The 21600-nt window shown below is 35.2% G+C and overlaps 1 protein-coding gene across 4 annotated transcripts in view; it reads right to left on the bottom strand.

The window, feature by feature from the left end:
- Positions 1 to 5401: 5401 nt before the first annotated feature.
- Positions 5402 to 21600, bottom strand: part of MAP3K1 (mitogen-activated protein kinase kinase kinase 1) — a 75427-nt gene continuing 59228 nt past the window's right edge. For 3 of the 4 annotated variants that reach the window (XM_079145255.1, XM_079145254.1, XM_079145256.1), the window contains exons 11-20: positions 20213 to 20334; positions 18156 to 18247; positions 17676 to 17865; positions 16079 to 17363; positions 15567 to 15719; positions 14654 to 14816; positions 12992 to 13123; positions 11015 to 11157; positions 10184 to 10315; positions 5402 to 8015 (exon numbers count right to left, since the gene is read on the bottom strand). In XM_079145255.1, the coding sequence (XP_079001381.1) occupies positions 7866 to 8015; positions 10184 to 10315; positions 11015 to 11157; positions 12992 to 13123; positions 14654 to 14816; positions 15567 to 15719; positions 16079 to 17363; positions 17676 to 17865; positions 18156 to 18247; positions 20213 to 20334 (2562 nt within the window). In that variant the 3' untranslated portion in view covers positions 5402 to 7865. The remainder of the gene's footprint in view (positions 8016 to 10183; positions 10316 to 11014; positions 11158 to 12991; positions 13124 to 14653; positions 14817 to 15566; positions 15720 to 16078; positions 17364 to 17675; positions 17866 to 18155; positions 18248 to 20212; positions 20335 to 21600) is intronic. The other variant, XR_013764700.1, reaches the window with a different exon arrangement.

Here is a 21600-nt window from a genome sequence, read left to right on the forward strand (position 1 = left end):
AACTTATCAAAGAAAATATTCGGCCTTTGGTTTTTTGTGCTTGGCCTATTTCACTTAGCATGATATTTCCCAACTTCATCTATTCACCAACAAATGCCATAATTTTATTCTTCTTTATGGCTGAGTAATATTCTATTGTGTATATATACCACAGTTTCTTTATCCATTCATCTATTGAAGGTCATCTATGTTGGTTCCACAATCTGGCTATAGTGAATTGAACTGCTATGAATATTGATGTGGCAGCATCACTATACAATGCCGATTTTAAGTCTTTTGGGTATAAACTGAGGAGTGGGATAGCTAGATCAAATGGTGGATCCATTCCAAGTTTTCTGAGGAATCTCCATACTGCTTTCCAGAGTGGCTGCACCAATTTGCAACTCCACCAGCAATGTACGATTGTGCCTTTTTCCCCACATCCATGCCAACATTTATTATTGCTTGTGTTCTTGATAATAGCCATTCTAATTGGAGTTAGATGACATCTTAGGGTGGTTTTGATTTTCATTTCTCTAATTACTAGGGATAATGAGCACTTTTTCATATATTTGTTGATCACCTGTGTATCTTCTTCTGTGAAGTGTCTGCCCATTTCCTTAGCCCATTTATTGATTGGGTTCTTTCATTTTTGGTGTAAAGTTTTTTAAGTTCTTTATAAACTTTGGAGATGAGTGCTCTGTCTGAAGTGTATGTGGTAAAGATTTTTTCCCACTCTGTAGGCTCTCTTTTCACATTATTTATTGTTTCCTGTGCTGAGAAAAAACATTTTAGTTTGAATCTATCCCATTTATTGATTCTTGCTTTTATTTCTTGTGCTATGGGGTTCTTGTTAAGGAAGTCTGGTACTAAGCCAAAATGATAGAAATCCAGGCCTACTTTTCCTTCTATTTGGTGAAGGGTCTCAGATCTAATTCCTAGATCCTTGATCCATTTTGAGTTGAGTTTTGTACAGGGTGAGGGATAGGGGTTTAGTTTCACTTTACTGCATATGGATTTCCAGTTTTCCCAGCACCATTTGTTGAACAGGCTATCTTTTCTCCATTGTAAGTTTTTGGCACCTTTGTCTAGTATGAGGTTATTGTACTTATGTTGGTATGTCTCCGTGTCTTCTATCCTGTACCATTGATCTACCTGTCTATGTTGGTGCCAATACTGCGCCATTTTTGTTACTATTGCTCTATGTTAGAGTTTAAGATCTGGTATAGTGATACCTCCTGCATCACTCTTCCTGCCCAGGATTTCTTTGGCTATTCTGGGTCTTTTGTTCTTCCAGATGAATTTCATGATTGCTTTTTCTGTTTCTATGAGAAATGTCATAGGGATTTTAATTGGAATTGTATCAAATCTGTATAGTGCCTTTGGTAGTATGGCCATTTTGACAATATTAATTCTGCCTATCCAAGAACATGGGAGATCTTTCCATCTTCTAAGGTCTTCCTCAGTTTCTTTCTTCAGTGTTTTGTTGTTTTCATTGTAGAGATATTTTACCTCTTTGGTTAGATTGATTCCCAATTATTTTATTTTTTTTGAGGCTATTGCAAATGGAGTTGTTTTCCTCATTTCCCTTTCAGATGTTTCATCGCTTATGTATAAAAATGCTTTAGATTTATGTGTGTTGATTTTATATCCTGCTATTTTGCTGAATTCATTGATGAGGTCTAGAAGTTTTCTGGAGGAGTTTTTTGGATCCTCTAAATAGAGCATCATGTCATCAGCAAATAGTGACATCTTGAGTTCCTCTTTTCCTATTCGTATCCCTTTACTTTCTTTAATCTGTCTAATTGCTCTGGCTAGTATTTCAAGTACAACATTGAATAGAAGTGGTGAAAGAGGACATCCCTGTCTTGTTCCCATTTTTAAAGGGAATGGTTTCAGTTTTTCTCCATTAAGAATGATGTTGGCCATGGGCTTAGCATAAATAGCTTTTACAATGTTCAGGTATGTTACTACTATCCCTATTTTTTTTAGTGTTTTTGAGCATAAAGGGGTGTTATATTTTGTTGAACACTTTCTCTGCATCAATTGAAATAACCATATGATTCTTATCCTTAAGTCTATTGACATGATGGATTACGTTTATTGATTTACAGATGTTAAACCATCTTAGCATTCCCGGGATGAACCCCAGTTGATCGTGGTGCACTATCTTCTTAATATGTTTTTGGATACGGTTTGCCAGGATTTTGTTAAGGATTTTTGCATCTATATTCATCAAGGATATTGCTTTGAACCTGTTTTTAAAAAACAAAGTCTAGGGCTGGGGATATAGCTCAGTTGGTAGAGTGCCTGCCTCGCAAGCACAAGACTCTGGGTTCAATCCCCAGCACTGGAGAAAAAAAAAAAAAAAAAAAAAAAAAAAAGTCTATTCAACTACCATGTGATCTAGCAATCCTACTCCTGGGTATATTTGTAAAGGAAAGGAAATCAGTATGTCAAAGACACATCTGTACATCCATGTTGATTGTAGCACTATTCATAATAGCTAAGAAATGGAAATAACCTCAGCATCCATCAACTGATAAATGGATAAATGAGGAACACATATACAATGAAATACTATTCTGCCATAAAAAATGAAATCCTGTCATTTGGGACAACATGGATGGGTGTGAAGGTCATTATGTTAAGTGAAATAAGCCAGACACAGAAGACAAGTACCACCTGATCTCACTCACATCTGAAACCTAAAAAGGTTCATTTCACAGAAATTGACAGTAGCAAGATGGTTACCAAAGGCTGGGGAGAATAGACAGGGAAGGTTAAAGAAAGGTTGATCTTCAGGTACTAAGTTATAGTTAGATAGGAATAAAAAGTTCTAGTGTGCTATTGCATAGTAGGATGGCTATAGATAAGTATGTGTGTGTGTAGCCCAATAAGAAAAGATTTTGAATGACTTAACCATAAAGAAAATGTTTGAAGAGATATTTTACTGATTTGTACATTACACAATGTATACAAGTATCAAAACATCACATAGTGGATAAATAAAATGTGGTATATATACACAATGGAGTATTACTCAGTCATAAACAAGAATGAAATTATAGCATTTGCCAGTAAATGGATGGAACGGGAGACTGTCACACTAAGTGAAATAAGCCAATCCTCAAAATCAAAGACCAAATGTTCTGATATGTAAATGCTAACACACAATAAGGTTGGGCAAATAGCAGTTCATTGGATCAGACAAAGGGGAATGAAGGGAAGAGGGGAGGGATGGGACTAGGAAAGACAGTAGAATGAATTGGACACAACTTTCCTGTTCATATATGAATACGTGACCAGTGTAACTCCACCTACGTTCAACCACGAGAATGGGAAATTCTACTCCATGAATGTATAATATGTCATAATAGTACAAATTATGGAGTCAAAATATACTCTACTGTCATTTATATCTAAAAAGAACAAATAAAAAACATCATATAGTATCCCATAAGTGTGTACAATTTACATTTATCGGTTGAAATAAAGATACATATGTACAGACTGCTTAAGAACAATAAAAAATGAAATCTCAGAAAAAAAACTCCTCAGGCTGAAGTGAGGACAGTCCACATGCAGAAGGACAAGTAGGGTGGATATATGATTAGTTATATGGGGAAGTAAGACCAGGAGGAATTGAGTGAATAAGCAGGTGTATTAAGAATAACTGGAAGCTGGGCATGTGGTGCATGCCTGTAATCCTAGTGACTCAGGAGGCTGAGGCAGGATTACAAATTTGGGGCCAGCCTCAGCAGCTTCGTGAGGCCCTAAGCAACTCAGCAAGACCGTCTCAAAATAAAAAGGGCTGGGGATGTGGCTCAGTGGTTAAGCACCCCAGATTCAATCCCAGGTACCAAAACTAAAACCAAACCAAACCAAAACACACACACACACAAACCAAGAAAAAGAATTGGAACCAAGTTTCTCAGAGAGTTGTAAATTTGGAACAAGGAAATGCTTGAATAAACTGTTAGTGTTTGGTCAAATCATAAATTATTGTGAAGTCATGGTTTACGTGTTGGTGTGTGTGTACGTGTAGGTGTATATATGCTATTTTGCATTTGTGTGTGAAACTGTGTATACTCGTGTGTGTGTTCTAGTTCTATGAAGAGGACCTGGGAGCAGTGACACCCAGTAGCAATGAGCTAGCACTCAGATCTTGGTTTTTATTTTTTGCTTTTTACATGAATAATTTATTACATTTAGTCTGACAGTTGGACTTAGGTCTGACATTTTCCTATTTTTTTCTATTCCATTTTCCCTTTACGCTGATTCCCCTTTCCTTCCTTCCTTTTCTTTTCTTTTTTGGTACCAGAGATTGAACCCCCGAGGCACTTAGCCACTGAGCCACATCCCCGGCCCTTTTTATTTTTTGAGACAGGGCTTTCCTAATAGGTTGCTGAGGCTGGCTTTGAACTGGCTTTCTTCCTTCTTTTGAGTTAATTGTTTTAAAACTAATACATTAAGAAACAATTGTACATATTATTGGGGTAACATGCAAGGTTCCATATATAGGCATGTATTATGTAGATCTGGGTTCTCAGGTATCCTCTTCCACCAAAGGAATCAAGAGTTCTTTGGACAAAATGGCTGATCCAAGAACCCAGCCGATGACACGTAAGATGGCACTGGAAGTGACGGAGGTGTCCAAGAATGATGGGGACTTGCCGAGGACATAGCAGCTAGCTCTCAGAAGCTACTAGTCAGATCTGTTAAAACTTGTGCAAATTCACGATGATGAGTGATAAATCTATGGAAGAGAAAGTTCTTAACAGCAAAATGGCAACAAGTACCACATACGAAACAAAGAGAAAATAATGCCACTGGGCAACCATCTGAGTGATACCAGCAGGGAGCTAGCAACCGACAGAAAAGGGGTCTTTATGTAGTCTTTTCAAAGCTCTATCTCCTCGGAGTACTCAATATGCAGATGGGTATCAAATACAAAGGGAAAGAGAAACTTTCCGGTGGCAACCACATAATCTGTCACCAGTAATGGGACACACTGACCTTGCACGCCTCCTGCTGTGATGCGCTGAGCTGGGCACAGCCTCTCTGTGCTGCTGCAGGCAAACCTGTATGTACTGAGACTAATTACGAGGCAGCACCAAAGCCAACCTGAGGGGCTTCTACAAACCAATAACCTCTAATTACAAAAAATATTAAGTCCATAAAGGTCAAGGAAGAACAAACGACCAGTTCTGGGTTTCTGAGCCTGAAGAAATATGACAGGAAGAGCAACACATAATCCTGGTTTGGATTCTCTGGCAATCAAGGAAATAATCAGGCAGCTGGAGAAATCAGATTGGAGCTTTGGGCGACAGACATATAGCATTTATTTGTGGTGTTCTTGCAACTATTTTTATGAGCATGAAATTATTTTTTTAAAAAAATCTCAAAAGTAACAATTAACTTTTGTTCAAAAACTTTTATTTACTATAAAGACAAAACACCAAAATAGGTACAAATACTATAAAATTGGTTCAATGGGGTAAAAATTTTAATTAAAATATCTCGATATATTTAAAATAACAAAGGATACATTTAAGCCAAATTTTCTTAACCCAGAGATTTTTTTTTTTTGTACTATTTGTTTACATAGTAAGGTGCTAATAGAAGTTAGCCCTTAAGCCCTGGAAGTCTTAGGAATCATAGTCACACAGCAAATATAATTTCGTTGTGAAAGTGAACTTTGGTAGAAGAAAAATCTATAGGACACCTGAGGTAGTAGAAACTGGAATAAACAGCAGTAGACGTTATTTACAATTTGTGTACCAAATAACATTAAGAACACAAAAATAATTACACAATACAATTTTCAGTCCAGCTTTGATCCAAAGAAAATAGAATATTACATCACATTTGCATTGAAAACAAAACAAAAAACAAAACACCACAATTACCAGCAAGCTGAGGGAACTGCAAACAAACTCAAACAATGGATTTTGACGTCTAGGAACAGTTTGAGTTTGAAATGTGGTGGGCATGGTGATCTACAAAGTAATACTGATTAGCTGAGGTTCCTCAGTTTATACAGTTTACATTTCTGTCAGACACAGTATTAATCTGACCGATGATCTTCCAGTACATAAAATGGCAAGAGTGCGTCCTTTAAAGCTTGCACATGAGAGACTTGGAAACAATCTTATTAGAATTGTGAAAATTCTAAGTAGTCAAAAAACCAAAAACAAAAAATAAAATAAAAAAGCAAAGTACAACACATTTAGAGCTACCAAACTTCACATTTCTGTACTATTTTTAACTCTTCAAATATTGCCAATCTTCCAAAACAAAGGAATGTAAAATTTCACTAAGAAACACAATCACATTAAAAAAAAACTGCCTTTTAAAAATTATAGCAATATATCCTTGTAAACTTATCTTGTAACTTATTTTACTTCCAATTCGTGTTGTACATTCTAAATGTACTCTATATAGCTTATTTAGTTTATCCTGAGTCTTTGAGATTTACCAATTCTATTTCACACTGGCTTCTGAAGAGTTAAAACTTAACATCTCAAAGTTGTATTTAATAGTTAATCAGTACTTGATTTAAAAGACTCACACACAGGAAAGGATAAAAGAGCTACCATTTTCCTTCAGAATTCCATGCATCTGAATTCAATTCCAGATTAAAACCATTAAATAACTGCAAAATCCAAGGAATTATTGTGTAAATGAAATTCAATTTTGCTTTTTTTCCTGCACGTTTTTTTTTTAAGTTCAAAGCAAATTTGTTTAAAAAATTACTGATTGACAGTTTAATAATTCAATTACTTTTTCTTTATCAGCTAGGCCTAGTTTAAAGAGATGATGCATGGTGGAAGGAAAATAGCAGTTACATTTTATAATCAATGGTAATGGTGAATGACAGATTGTTACCTATAGAGTGAGACTTATATGGTGTGAAGTTTCCTACAGTTTAGCAAAAGAAACCGAAACACTAAATAAATTCAAATAAATTTCAAGGTAATCCGGTTCTTGGTTGTGAGTTGAACAGCTGATTTTGTTAATTTATATTTAACCTGCACAGTAAAAGCAGTGACTGACTCAATATAGGCAGTACTTTATTATATTCCAATTAAAAAAATTAAATCTGTGTTTAAAAACTCTTGCAATAGCAAGATATTTAAAAAATTCTAGTTCACACCTAGTTCTTTTTTTTTTTTCTGCTTTGAAAAGATCACCTTTCCCTGAATAGTAAACAAAAATGAAGGTGAAATGAAAATACAGAACCATAATTTCTAAAAACGAAATGAATGGGCCAACAGTAAAATGCACATGAACCACAATTGCCCAGGCATTAAAAAAAAAAAAAAAAAGAAAAAAAAAAAAGTCAACTGTGGGTCAAGAAGATATCAACTTTTAAAAATTATGTATTTACTGCTACCATAAAAGAGGCAGATACTGATTTTTATAGCCAGTGACCAAAAACAAAACAAAAAACAAACAAAACAAAACAAAAAAAACGGAATCGTAGAATCCCCTGCTTGTGATCACTATACGAAATGGAAGAATAACTGAAACATTAAAATAGATCCTGAGCCCCTCAGCTGCTAATATTGCTGAAAAAGTGCTCCAAAAAAGTAAAATTACGCTTCTGTTTAGTCATGCAAACTTCGCTGCTTTCCTGTTCACCTAGGGCCAGTTCGTTGAAAGGCACGGTTTACAGTTTCTGCACAAGTTGTGGACTTTTGCATATTGAGCTTAGGTACAGATCATGATTTGTCAATCACATACTTAGGTAAGGGTTCCCCACTGGCCTCATTCATAGGTACAGTGGCATGAAGGCCAGCAGAATACCAACGTGGTTCCCCACGTAAGTTTTTTTTCTTGTTGAGCATCCTGTCTCTATCATAGTTTATCTGTATAATTGACTACCATGTAGTACGGAAGACTGGATGCTTCAGTAGCTCTCTTGATGGAGGTCTGTCCTGAGGTTGAAGTTCTAGACAACGAAGAGCCACATCACGTAAGCCAGGAGACAGATGTGAAGGGATTGACGGAGCAGTAGTTGCACTAGCAATCTGCAAGAAAAAAAGCCACAACACTGGAATTTTCCACACGTGCACTTCGGATATAGAAAAACACGTGAGTGTATTTCAAAATCTCTACCTTACATGCCTGTGCACTGCATTAGTTTTTATCTTCAATAATGGACACACCTTAATTCTTAGTATCAAACGCCATGCAGGACTAACTTTTTGATAAACAGGTTAAGAATGAATCTAAATAATTTAAACCTACTTACTTCCTTCTAAACATAAGAAAACTCTCCCTTTTCCCACCCTAGTAAGTGAATGCTTTGGATTAAAAAATGCAGATATATAAAGAAAAATTCTGAAAGGCCTATGATCTCATACCAAGATACACTTGATTCACACAAATATATCTTAAATACCAGAAACATAAAAATAAAAACCAAAAAAATGACATCCATTCTCCCTCTTTCCAAATGTACTCATTCACTCATTTCTTCTATTTCCTTCATGAAGGAAAAAATGGCAATACCTTCATACCTTCGATTTTCTTTATAAAATGCCTACAAAAGGCGTTGCTTCATACATTCTGCTCATCTCACTTATTACTATATCTCATAGCACTTTCTAAATCAACACCACTAACTTTACTCTTAGATTTTGTACAGTTTTACAGTGTGTATATAATTTAACTACTTTCTTACTGTTGGGCACTTCCATTAGTTCAGGTTTTCCATTAGTTCAGTTGTGCAATGGATAATCCTGAACTTGGCAACTTTCTATGGGTAAATTTAAGAGTAAATTCTTAACAATGGGCATAGCTGAGTCAAAGAATAAGTGCATTTAAAATTTTGGCAGATATTGCCAAATCACACTCTAAAAAAAGGTGCTATAGCAACTTAAATTAGCATAAATAGGGTATAAAAGTATTTGAAAAAGCTGATTTTCTACTTATTTGTGGCTTCCATTGATCTCCAAGTATCTACTGGGAGTTAAGGAAACTGAAAATGTTATAGTATAATTCTCTTTAAACTCTACCTATGAGGCAGAATGCAATGAAATCTGTTATAATACTAAGTATGCCAATTTAAAACTCATTTCCATTTGTTTCTGGAATTTCAACAAAGCTCTAAAAAGAACATCAAACTTCAAAATGACCCTAGTCATGAATATTTATTGAGTAACTTCTGTATAAGACTCTGGAAGGGAAAAATGGATCGGAAACAAACCAACTTGAGGAGTGTCAGTTTGAAACAGGTAAGACAGGAACACAGACAACCACCATACCAACACAGGAAGCATCAGCAACAGACAAATACAAAGTGCTCTGGGAGCCTGGAGAAGGAGCGGGGGGATGGGGAGCGGGGTGTGTGTGTGTGAAGAACAGCCAGGTAGCGCGCAGCCCTGGCTGCGGGCCTTAATGAGATCGGCATCTGAACCGCGACAGAGAAGGGACATGGGAAGAGTAAAAGAAAAGAGGAAGTGAGTGATACAAGACAAAGACTGTTAGAGAGGTGACTAAGCGTGAGAAGAACTGAAGGAAATTATGGCAAGTGAGGGGTGACTATGGGCCAAGTGCTTGACTAAGTCCCAGAGGTACTTCTGTTTATCATCACAATAATGCCATGAAATAAGTCCTATTCCTGTATCCATCTGACAAAGAAGAAAACAAACGGTAGACACAAAAAGTGATTTTCCTGAAAGTAAGGGTTCGAAACCAGGTTGATATGACTCCAAAGCCCATCTCGTGTCTACTCAAAAGCTAAAAATCTCAACCAGTACACTAGTCTATGGTGGGAATGGAGATAGACTTGGGAGTTGTAAAAATGTAGACAGGATTTGACAACTGATGTAGAGTGAAGTTTTTGAATACAGAAAACAGTAAATCAGATTTTTAAAAAAATTTGAATTGTGTAAAATACATGAAGAGCTTCAAGTTTTTAAAGTGACAGAAATATGTAGATATTTTGCCTGGGAGCAGTGAGTCAGTGTTTGCTAATTCAGTGTTTGTAGAGACTTTATATACCATAACTACCTGGAACAGTGGGAAATGACTGTAAATGCCACATAAGTAGTTTAAAGTGACAATACTATCTAAATTTCTGGAGATAAATAATGTACGTTTATTTCAAGGAAGATATACCTTTATGTTAGACTGACAGGGAGAACCAATGAGAATTTAAGTCACAAAGAAGTCATTTTTATCTCACAATTACCTTAAATATCAAAGCAAGATGATTGGAGTGTTTTTCTGCATTCCAGGGTGGTTTTGCACAAGCCATTTCTATAATAGCACAGCCAACACTCCATACATCACAGCTCCTACCATACTGCTGACCTCTCAGGACCTAAAAGAGAGCAGAGTTCATTGGAAACATGACTCCTTTAAAAAAGAGAAAACAATTTTGTAGTTCTGGATTCTAAATTGTTACTTCAGAGCAAAAAAAACTGAACAAGTAGCAATTTCCTAGACTGCTTGATGTGTCATTGATAAGCTTAATCTCTTATGTGGCACAGAAATAAACACCAGAGAATTCCAAGGCAGCCCCTGTGTTCTTAGTGAACTATGGGGCAAGCAGACAACAAATCATCACTGCCGACGAACGTGAAAGCTGTGAACCCCACAGGAGAGGCGGGGTTCAGTAGAGCAGTACTTTGGTGGTAAACTTCTGACAAGTTTCTTGTCAGAAGTTAACAGTAAACTTCTGCCTCTGTGGGCGCATGTCCCTAGGGAACAGATAATTTAAAAATATTTCTATCATGCACACTTTGGGTTTACTACAAAACAACTATGATAAACTGCCCCACAGTATTTTGTTAGAAATAGCCTTTAAGCAAATCTATTAAAACTTATCTTGTAATTTTTTCAAGACATAGATGCAAAGGCTGGATTGAAATAAGAGTCTGAAATGTAGATATTATTAAAATCTCCTTTTAAGGGCCCTGGACTTCTAAGCATGGACTGGATACCACTGTGAAGTAATGTGGTATAATGCTGTCACACAGACCTCCAAAATATTTTCTTTCATCACAAAGCTACTTCTCACCTCAGGTGCCATAAATGCAATTGTCCCCAATAACTGTCCCTGAAACTCTCCTGCACCAGTTCCTTTTGAAGCCAACCTGGCTGCAGCTCCAAAATCTGCAATTCTGAGCCTCTGACCTGTGCTGTCGATTAGCAAATTGGCACCTGTCAAGAGAAACAGCAAATGACCTTGTATGTTAAAAACAAAAGTAAGGACAGATTTTGAAAACCCAGTAATAATTAAAAAGGACAATGACAAAAGAAAGGAGTGGACTACATGTCGGAGGTCAAGAGAAAGTTCCTCTCGTCTCCCTTCACTTCATTTTTACACACAGATCTCTCCAGTGTAAATGAAATCTAAAGTCTCAGAAGCAAAATTTGAAAAAAAAATCTTAAGGAATACAGAGATGAAGGGCAGAGACTCGGTGATCTTTTCAAGAATAAGTTTATAAACCTTCAGTATAAGGATTGCCAAGAAAACCTTTCTCCAAAATTCAAATGTTATTATAATTTACATTTTAAGACAAAATTTTGTGGAAACATACTGATCTAGACCAATTTAAACTTATACTCATTTTGTAATTATAGCTTAATAAAAATTTATCTTTTTTTTTTTCCCTCTAGTTTCAGAATATGAGAGAAAACACACAGCACTTGTCCTTCCATGTTTGGCTTATTTTGCTTAACCTAATGCTCTCTAGTTCTATCCATTTTCCTGCAAATGACCTAATTTTGTTCTTCTTCTTGGCTGAACAAAACTTCCTGCTGTACATATACACACCACATTTTCTTCATCCATTCATCTGTTGATGACATGTAGATAGATCCCATAACTTAGCTATTGTGAACTGTGCTGCCATTAACATGGGTATGCCTGTATCTCTGTAGACTTTAATTCTTTTGGATAAATACTGAGGAGTGGTAATAGCTAGGTCATCTGGTGGTTCCATTCCTATTCTTTTGAGGAACTTCCATACTGATTCCCATAGTGGCTATATATTCCCACCAATGGTGTATGAGTTCCTTCTGCAGTGCATCCTTGTCTGCATTTGTTATCTATATTCTTGATGTCTGCCATTCTAACTGGAGTGAGATGAAATCTCAGTGTAGTTTTGATTTGTATTTCTCTGATGGCTAAAGATGTCAAACATTTTTTTCAGATAACTGTAAGCCATTTGTATTTCTTCTTTTGAGAAGTGTCTGTTTAGTTCACTTTCCCATTTAGTGAATGGATTATCAAGGGGTTTTGGTGTTTTTTGAGGTCTTACTGGATATTAAACTATTGGAAGAGTAACTGGCAAGGATATTTTTCCTATTCTGTAGGTTCTCTTTTCACAGTGTTGTTTCCTTTGCTGTGCAAAAACTTTTAAATCTGATGCTACCTCATGTTCTGAGTTTTGGTATTATTTCCTGAACTACTGAGGAAGTTGCTACCTATGCCTCTATGTTGGAGTATTTCCTTTAGGTTTTTTGTTCATTTGTTTGTTTTTGTTTTTTATCAGTTGAAAAGTTTCTGGTCTTATTCCTAAAAATTAATCTTATAACACTCCTAGAATGCCCTGTGGGAAGTACTAAAGAGCCTCATGATGAAATACCAAAGTTTTCCTTTATAAAAATGAAGTGAACCACAAAAGATTTGAAATAATTTTTCTTAATAGAAGTTTATGATCTACCAATTATTTTGAATAAAACCAGGAAAAGAAACTTTCTGGGAGGTAGCACACCATGAAGCCAACAAGACAAGGGATCAGGAGACCCGGATTCTATACTTTCTACTATTAGCAGTAAAACTGTGAAAAAGCCACAGCCTTTCTTGTACTGACTTTTCTATAAAACGAGATGCAGATCAGAGGAACTTTAAGGCTCCTTTCAGTTCTAGTATTCTAATAGTCTAAGTTATTCAGAGTTAGAGACTTAAGTTAGAAACCATCAGCAAATGTCCAAGTTTTAAAATGACATTTACTTTCTTATTGTTAGTGGAAAATTAATGAATTCTTACCTTTGACATCTCTGTGAATGATCTGGTTTTCATGGAGGTAAGAAAGGCCACGAAGTAACTGTTCAGTATAGTTAATAACTACTGATTCCTTGAAGGCTCCATATTTACTCAGCAGATGAGCCACAGATCCTCCTGTAAGACAAACACAACATAGTAATGATTATCATAAACTTAGGCCAAAATTAAAATTGCTTATTACACTTTGTTTTCTTAAGTTGGAAGGCAAGAACTCATATTCTCATTTGAAATGTTCAATTTATACCCTATTATCAGAAGTGAAACTGACAAAACAAAACAAAAAAAAAACCAAAGTGAAACTGACTTCCTAGATCATTTCAAAAATCTTACTTCAATTTTTATAGAATCCCCATGAAGCTAGTTTACTGGAAGGCCAAGATTTTAGAAAGCTTTAGAAGTTAATTTTGAATGGAACTATTTCTAAAATATACAGTTCACTCTTCTGTCTTTTCAATCAAAATACACAAATGCCTTTATTACTGACTTAAGTAAACAATGCTAACACATGTTATTTAGCAGAAGGTAAAGAGAAAGAAGGGAGAAGCCAAAGGGCCAGAGTTAGGATTCATATCCTGCCACTTATTAGCTCTGACCTGAAACAAGTCATAAACCTCAATGACCTCATTTGAAAGTATTTAAAATATTATTGTTCTTCAAAATTAAAAGAAAAACAACTCTGAGAATTCTTGACTAAAGTATTATAAATCTATCAAATATCATCTATTTCAATATATTCAAAAATCTTTATGCTGCCATAAATGCTATGGATACATAAGTATCCATATAAGTGTATAACCTGCAATGTAACATTAGAATAAATTAAAATACATAACAAAAATAACTAAACGATATAATAACTAAAATAAAAACGTAATGTCTTTATTCTGAGATAAGTCTAAAATGTCTACATATTATCTTTAATTCTGCTTACAGATTAAGAAGACTCCAAAATTTGTACAAAGAAAGCATATAAGACGGTGAAATAATTACGTTTAACTTAAAAAGTAAATCAGAGATAAATGTAATAGATGCTTTCAAAAGTTGGAGATGTCATATAAAACAAATATTCAACTTATCTACTCTGCACATCCTTATGAAGATCAACAACAGATATGTATCTAAATGATGGATAAACTAAAATGCATTCTTAAAACACAAGCAAATCTAAAAAATTAACACAATCTATTCACTACATCTTTAATCACTTATTTTACTGTATACCTTTATAAGAGAAAATAAAATTCAATCTTTTTTCAAGATGACAAGGTTCAACTAGTTTACCTGTAGTAATTTTTTTTCAAGCTATAACTTCATTTTTTATTATGTGGAAATACTTAAATCTGTTTAATGATGGCCACCCAGAAAAATATGAATTATACATACAAGTTTAAAAAAATAATGATTCTTATAAACCAATCTATATAATCACTTAAAAACACTGGTAAAAATTTAAAGATAGAGGTAGTATTTTATTATATTTAAAATAAAAGATAAAACAAAGTAGCTGTATTTTATATTAGTATAATTGATGTGCTCTTAGAAACCCGAACTATTTTAAAAGTAAGTGTTCATTAACACTGTTTTCCCTAAATAGCAGAAATTTAAGTCCATGCACCATTACTCATAATTAAAACATGAACAAACCTGCCATCCATTCAATGAAGAGATTGTAATTGCTCTTCTCACATGTGGCTCCTAACATCCTAATGATGTTTGGATGATTCAGATGGCTCATCATTCTTATCTCTTCTCTTAATGCTTCAACCACTTCTTCTTGCTCAGAAGATGTGTTTCTGACATATGTCACCTGTTTCAAACAAGTTCACAAAGATATAAATTCCAGTGTTTCTTTTTAGTTTGAATAACCTGATTTAAAATGGACAAATCCAAATTAGCTTATACATTAACAGCAGATGGCATCTGTGCTCATGAGTGCAGTGTACTTTATTTTAAAAAAAGCCAAGTCAAATTGTTTTAGAAAATAAGAATGTAGCATAAGCAGCAATGAAATATCAGAAAAATAAAAACCAAAAACAAAAAAACCCCAAAAAACAAAACTAAAACCAAAAACCAAACTGGGATATAATCAAGATACTGACTGTTTAAAGACAGAGTTAAAATGAGAAAAGCTTGAGCATGGAAGAACAGCAGTATGATTTAAAAATGAAAGCGTTATTTTTTTCACATCCCGATAAGTATGATCATTATAAAAAGTAACCCACAGAAACCAAGGCAGCATTACACCAGTATACCGCCAAAGGAGTATGAAACCATACTTCTACTAACCATGAAAGGCAAAAGCAAATTTAAAAAAAACCCAAACATCCATAAGGCCCATCTTGCTATTGTATCTTACAATAACCATGCTTTAACGTTTAATAAAGAATTCATGAGTCTGTGGTGCTTTGGTAACCTCTACTTTAAAACTTATGTTTCTCAAAGCTTGAAGTGCTAAAGTATATGAAAGCATGGTTACGTATGTCCTTTATTCTTTTCACTTGCCCATGGTTCATTTTACATTTGAATAATTTCACTTATGTGTTCACTAGATATTTACCTGTTTAACAGCCATTAAAGTTCCAGTACCCACATCTTGTGCCTGATAACAAGAAGAAAATGCTCCAAGGCCTATCTGCTGACCTTTCAGCCATTCAGTGTCTTCTCTGTAAGGTTGTTTTGCTTTGGTATGTCCTGGTAGAGTCTCTGGTGTCTACATATTAAATGAAAGCAATCTTTTTACTGTTAAATTAAAAGAGCAAGATTGTGTAAAATTAGCCTGACAAAATATTATTCTTGTTAAGTCTGGTTTCCCAAACCACCAATAAACTTCATCTCTGAATGGACAATGCTGGCAACTAATTTTAATGCAAAAGGGATTACCATTACAGAATCAGAAAGAAATGTTTCTGACATAGGCCAGAACTATTGCTGTTTAAATGATGTAGATGTTATCATACTTAATATCTGTCTGTGAACAACCTGTTTGCGATGATAAAAGCAAGCATCTCTGAACTAGATTTATTTTAGCATGCTCCAAGGAAACTCAACCTCTTAAAAGATTATACTTACATCCTGTTGAATAATGATAATATCTTCTCCATTTTCAACCTGTAGTTGAGGAACTATGGGGAGGGCATCCTGAGACGCTGACATTGCCATGGCAATTGCTAAAGCTTCTTCTTCTTCAGCTTCCATTTTTTCTTTGCATTTCTGATTATGATTCACATCATCTTTGTAGGTATCATCATTTTCAGACTTTTCAGGAGAGAGGACAGCAACTTCTGACTTAAAAGTGACTGTTGTGTCACTTGAAGGCATAGATGCCTCAAGGAGGTCCTCAATACTAGAATTGAGTTCTGTATTGACATCTAATCTGCATTTCTCCTCTACTGGTGTGAATACTGTCTCATCACTGGGAATAACAGCATTACTACTATTGCTGCCACTGCCAAAGCTGTCATCACATTTCGAAGTACTGTTCAAATCAAGTGTCATGCTGTTTTTTGAGACATCACCCTGTTTACTTGTATTACCAGGGGTGGGTCGAGATGGCTTTGGCCTGTGTATGTTACTGGAGGGTAAGGGTCTTGACTGAGTAAAGATTGGAGAAAGTTTATCTGAGTCTTTGTTTTCTGAACAGTTTCTCTGGAATTGTAGAGAAAACTTGCGTTGTGTTTGAGGAGATGCAGAAGGTATTTTGCAGGGAACAAATCCCTGAGGTCTATGCTTAGAGGCATCTGTTACAGAGCCCGCTGGTACAGATGGGGCAGATGAAGAAGGGGTCGATGAGCCTGGGAATATTAATTGGGAATGATGAGATAAAGGAGAGGAGTTCAAACACTGACTGTGGGGTCTGCCTTTTGTTTGAACCATTGGCTTTGGTTGCTCCATTGTTGTTGCTGAACTATGAAGTCCTACTGAAATGCTGGCCAGTCTGTCAGAAATGTCCTCTGAACTGGCACTCAATTTTGTAGCACATAATCCTTTTCCAGTTTTCTCTAAATGGACTGTGCGCTCAAGGGAACTGTTCTCTGTGGTTTCTGGATAGCTGTTAGAGGCAGATGCCTGCAAAAAACTGTCCTGTGGACCATCCATGGTGTCCTCTATGCCCAGCTGGATGGCCTCAGCAATTTCCACCTCATCAGCAATAGCCATCAAACGACGACGCATCCTGGTGAAGTGAGTGGAGCTGGAAACACTCAGCATTTCTAACAGTTCAGAAAACACATGGGGTACTGCAGTGACCATTCTTGCAGAACTCAAATATATCCTTCGAGAGAGTTTACCAACCATTGAGTGGGAATTATCAATGGACTGCAAGGCAAAGGTTAAGAGGGACAGCAGCTTCTTGTACCTGAAAGGAAAAAAGAAAACAGAACAAAACATATTCAATTGCTAGACAAGTTCAAATGACTATAAAGGTATGCAAATTTGAAAAAGGTAATTTATAGATTGTAAACTTCAAAAGTAATTTTGATACAAGGGATCTTTAACTTTTTAATTAAATAGCTTAGACATCAGGGTTCTATGCCAGGCAAATATTAAGGTACGAGTAATTATGTTTTTTAATTTCTGAGTTTTTCATAAACCTAAAATATATCATTCTTGGGGAGAATGTAGGGTAGGTAGGAAGAGTAAAGTAATATATTTGCAGAAGAAAAATCACCTGATTTCAACAGGCTCAGTTTGTGAAACATCAGTACTGACAATATGAGGATAAAATTCAGCAGGAAATTCCAACAACAGTCTATCAATGAGACAAAGGCGGCCCAGGAGCTCCTGCCAGTTGTTTGATTCAGTTTGGTTTCCAAGAATACAATTTAAGACATAATCAACACCACCAATACCAATGGATCCTACAAAAGGAAAGTAAAAATAAAATGACTTAAAAATAGTGATATGAAAATCTAAAACAAAATTAAACAAGGCTTAAATGGTGTGAGGCCAATGAGAATACTCTGGATTATATTAGTTTTAAGAATTTCTTAGATAAACTTGTATTTCTAATCTTAGCTGGGTCGGAATCAATTTACAAAATTACTTCAAAATCCTGTAATCGACCCAGGGAAGACTAGCTAGGTTAAGGAAAATGATAAAACATGTTGAATTAATTTTAAGTAATAAAATTAAGTAATAAAGTTATTACCAGCTTTAAGTATTTCTCTACCAACTGCCAACTCTCCCGCTTGACCTTTACACAATTCCAACAGTGTTGATATGGACAACTGACTTGTACGGCTAAAAATGAAAGGAAAGCAACATAAATTCTGTATCTATGACAAAATATATATCAATATCAGAGCAGTAATGTAAAGTTTTGTGATAAAGCAGGAAAACAATGCTTTTCAGGAGTGTTTACTTTTCCATTACTAAAACCACATTAACAATGATACTATAAGTAAGTGTTTACTATTCCATCACTAAAACCACATTAACAATGATACTATAAGTAATAATATTTATTAGTAGGTCTAATTCATAAATTTGACTTATCATGAACATGAAGCACAGAATCTTCAGTACTGGCTCTTAGACAGCAACCATTTAAATATCAAATCAGATAAAAGGTTTATTTTCATATAGTATCTTTTTAAAATAAAAACAAATGCAAATTCTGACTTTTTTATCTTTGAACTTTCATTAAGGAATTTTTAAAATTAAAAACAAAACCTTGCTATCCCTTATGTTCTCCAGATTGATTTCCAAATATCATAAAATCCTTTTACAATATTTCTTATGGTTTCAATTATTCCAATTCACCAAGTAAACAACCTGACTTAAGAATTTCAGAAAGTGGGTGACAAATGCCACAAAAACATTCTCAGAAAATTACCTATTCTAACATTGAAAACTGACATGATTTTTCCTCGCATTTTCGAATTACTTGTTCATTTGCCAATATTTTACAGATTACAATGTTTTCCTCAAGTAACTACAAAACCTCTAATACTTTCAATCTGGAGACTTATGTGAGAAAACAATGGAGACTTCATGGGATGAGAGACTAGTCATAGCTAGCTAGTTCATTTTTTTTGTTATGTATACATGTGTGGTGCTGGGGATTGAACCCAGGGCCTTGTTGCATGCTAGACAAACACTCTACTGCTGAATTACATCCCCAGCCCTAGGTACCTAGTTTTCGAGGCCCTCTGCAGACTAATTCATATAATTTTGGGAGAAAGACAAAGATTGGATTGACAGAGCTCTGAGTGCAACGAAAGAAGCAAAACAAGGGAGATTCAACATCTCTTGCAATTCAAGATCTGCTGGGATGTAAAGATAGGAACAGATAATCATGTACTATAGCTGTTTATTAAATGAAAGTGATCTTTTCCTACCATTTTATGGAAGGGGAAGACAGAACCACTGGTCTGAAAAAAGCATGGTTTATATGCATTTTTACTATACCAAACTTTGTGATTTTCTACTTCATATTTTTCTCCCCAGTTCCGGATTATTCTCATTTATTGTCAATATTTAAGAACATTGCAGGAGGATATAAAATTTAAAAAACTAAACCATCATAATTAGAGTAAAATTCCATTATAATGAAAATAATGGAAGGAGTTCTTTTCTGATTATGAAAAGAGGGTGTGAGTAGGTATAATGATGTTATTGGTGGCTATCCTGTGTAACTCTTTCTCTAAAATGAGATTACACCGTATGCATACATGTGTCAGCTATTGTTCTTATCATTGGACTTCAGATTAAGAAGTTATTTAAGAGAAGCAATCACAATAAAATTTGTGCAGGTCCATGCAGTTTGTTTTTCTAGCTTTACTTGTTATTAGTTTTTTTTGCTAGACCTTAAGTCTTACATTTCTAAATTTTAATTTCAAATCTTACATTTGAAGATAATATTCGAAGACTCACTTAACAAATATGCATCAAATATTCTATTAGGTGTGAGGCTTGATGTTAGAAACTTTTTTTCAGCTTGTTTTTTTTTTGGTACCAGGGATTGAACCCAGGAGCACTTAATCACTGATTCACATCCCAAACCTTTTTATTTTAGTTTCTTATTTTGAGACAGGTTCTTGCTAAGTTGCTTGGGGCCTCTCTAAGTTGCTGAGGCCAGTCTTGAACTTGCTATCCTCCTATCTCAGGTTCCCAACTCGCTGGGATTACAGACATGTGCCACCCTGCCCAGCTTGAAACTTTAAATACACAGTGGTTTGAAGTGGTTCATCAATAAGGTCTTACCTATTAGCATCTGCACACTTGACTAGGATGGTGTCTACAACTGGCCGGAGAAGTCTCTGAAGTTTGATTCTCTCTGCCAAACTGTGGCAAGGAGTATATACCAGCATGGCTCTCAAGGTTTTCTGGGGGATAAAAAACCCTGAAAGTCAGTTTAACTACATTTAAAAAGCATTAGAAACAATGGTCTAATCTGAGACCATATGAAGAACCAAATAAATCATGATAGAAATGGATTATAACTCAAAGTGGTGTTAATTAAAATGGTGTTTAAGAAACAATGATAGGTATTATCCATTCAACATTCTTAAAGTGTGCTAGGCATCATGGTTAGGTTTCTATACAACATTCCCTCCAAATCTAACAGTTAAGTATTTTCATTATTTTACAGATGAGCAAACTAAAGTTTAAGAGAGGTTAAATTTAAGAGAAGTTAAATAATTTTACTAAAGTCATGCTGCTAGCAAATGGGAAAACAAAATGTGAATCAGATCTCTATAATCCGTCATTTGTCCACATGGTCAACACTAGTCCTAGTTTAATGGATACATCATTCAGTATTCCAGTTGGCATGATACATGATGAAGTCACTCAATTCTAACCCCAAACATCATATTGTATTGATTCTCAAGATGATTTATTAGGCACAATGGGAAGACATGGCTTAAAAAAAGAAGCTTTTCCTCTTAGGGGTTATGGTCGTAGCTCAATGGTAGCGCATTTGCCTAGCACATGTGAGGCACTGGGTTTCCTCCCCAGCACCACATTAAAAAAAAAAAAAAAGAAAAAAAAAAAAAAAGGCATAAAAGAAGACTCTGAAAGGTAGTTTAGAGACTGAGTTTTCAAAACATACTAGGTAAGAACTATTCTATAACCATGATTCTGAACTAGAGGCAATTTTGAGCCCCAGGGCACATTTGGCAATGCCTGGAGACAGTCTTACTTGTCATGACTATGGGGCTGAGTGGGTAGAGGAGTGAGGTGGGTCTGATACTGTCTAGTGTGTACAGGTTATGGATGCTGCCAGACGTCCTGTCAGTGCACAGGAGAGCATCCCTGGTGCCCTCCCAGTCCTCACAGTTATCTGGCCAATGTCAACAGTGCTAAGGTTGAGAAACAACAGTCTAAAGATATATACACGGTTTTTGTCTGTAAAATTACCTCCCTATTGCTGTACCCACTCATGAGAGACAACTGTTTAACAGGTTAAACCTGAAACAACTTGGTGTCTATGTCATGGAACCCTCTTTTCTGAAAAGTTTCCTGAATTTCCACATAATGTTTACAAAGAGCCAAGTAAAATTTTTATCATAAATAAATTCTCCTTGAAAAATTAATTTCTAAAAGATCAATTATAAAAATAATTTTTCTATATTTAATGTTTCTTCTTT

Source organism: Sciurus vulgaris, assembly GCF_902686455.1.
Source record: "Sciurus vulgaris genome assembly, chromosome: 6".
In the NCBI taxonomy this organism is placed as follows: Eukaryota; Metazoa; Chordata; class Mammalia; order Rodentia; family Sciuridae; genus Sciurus; species Sciurus vulgaris.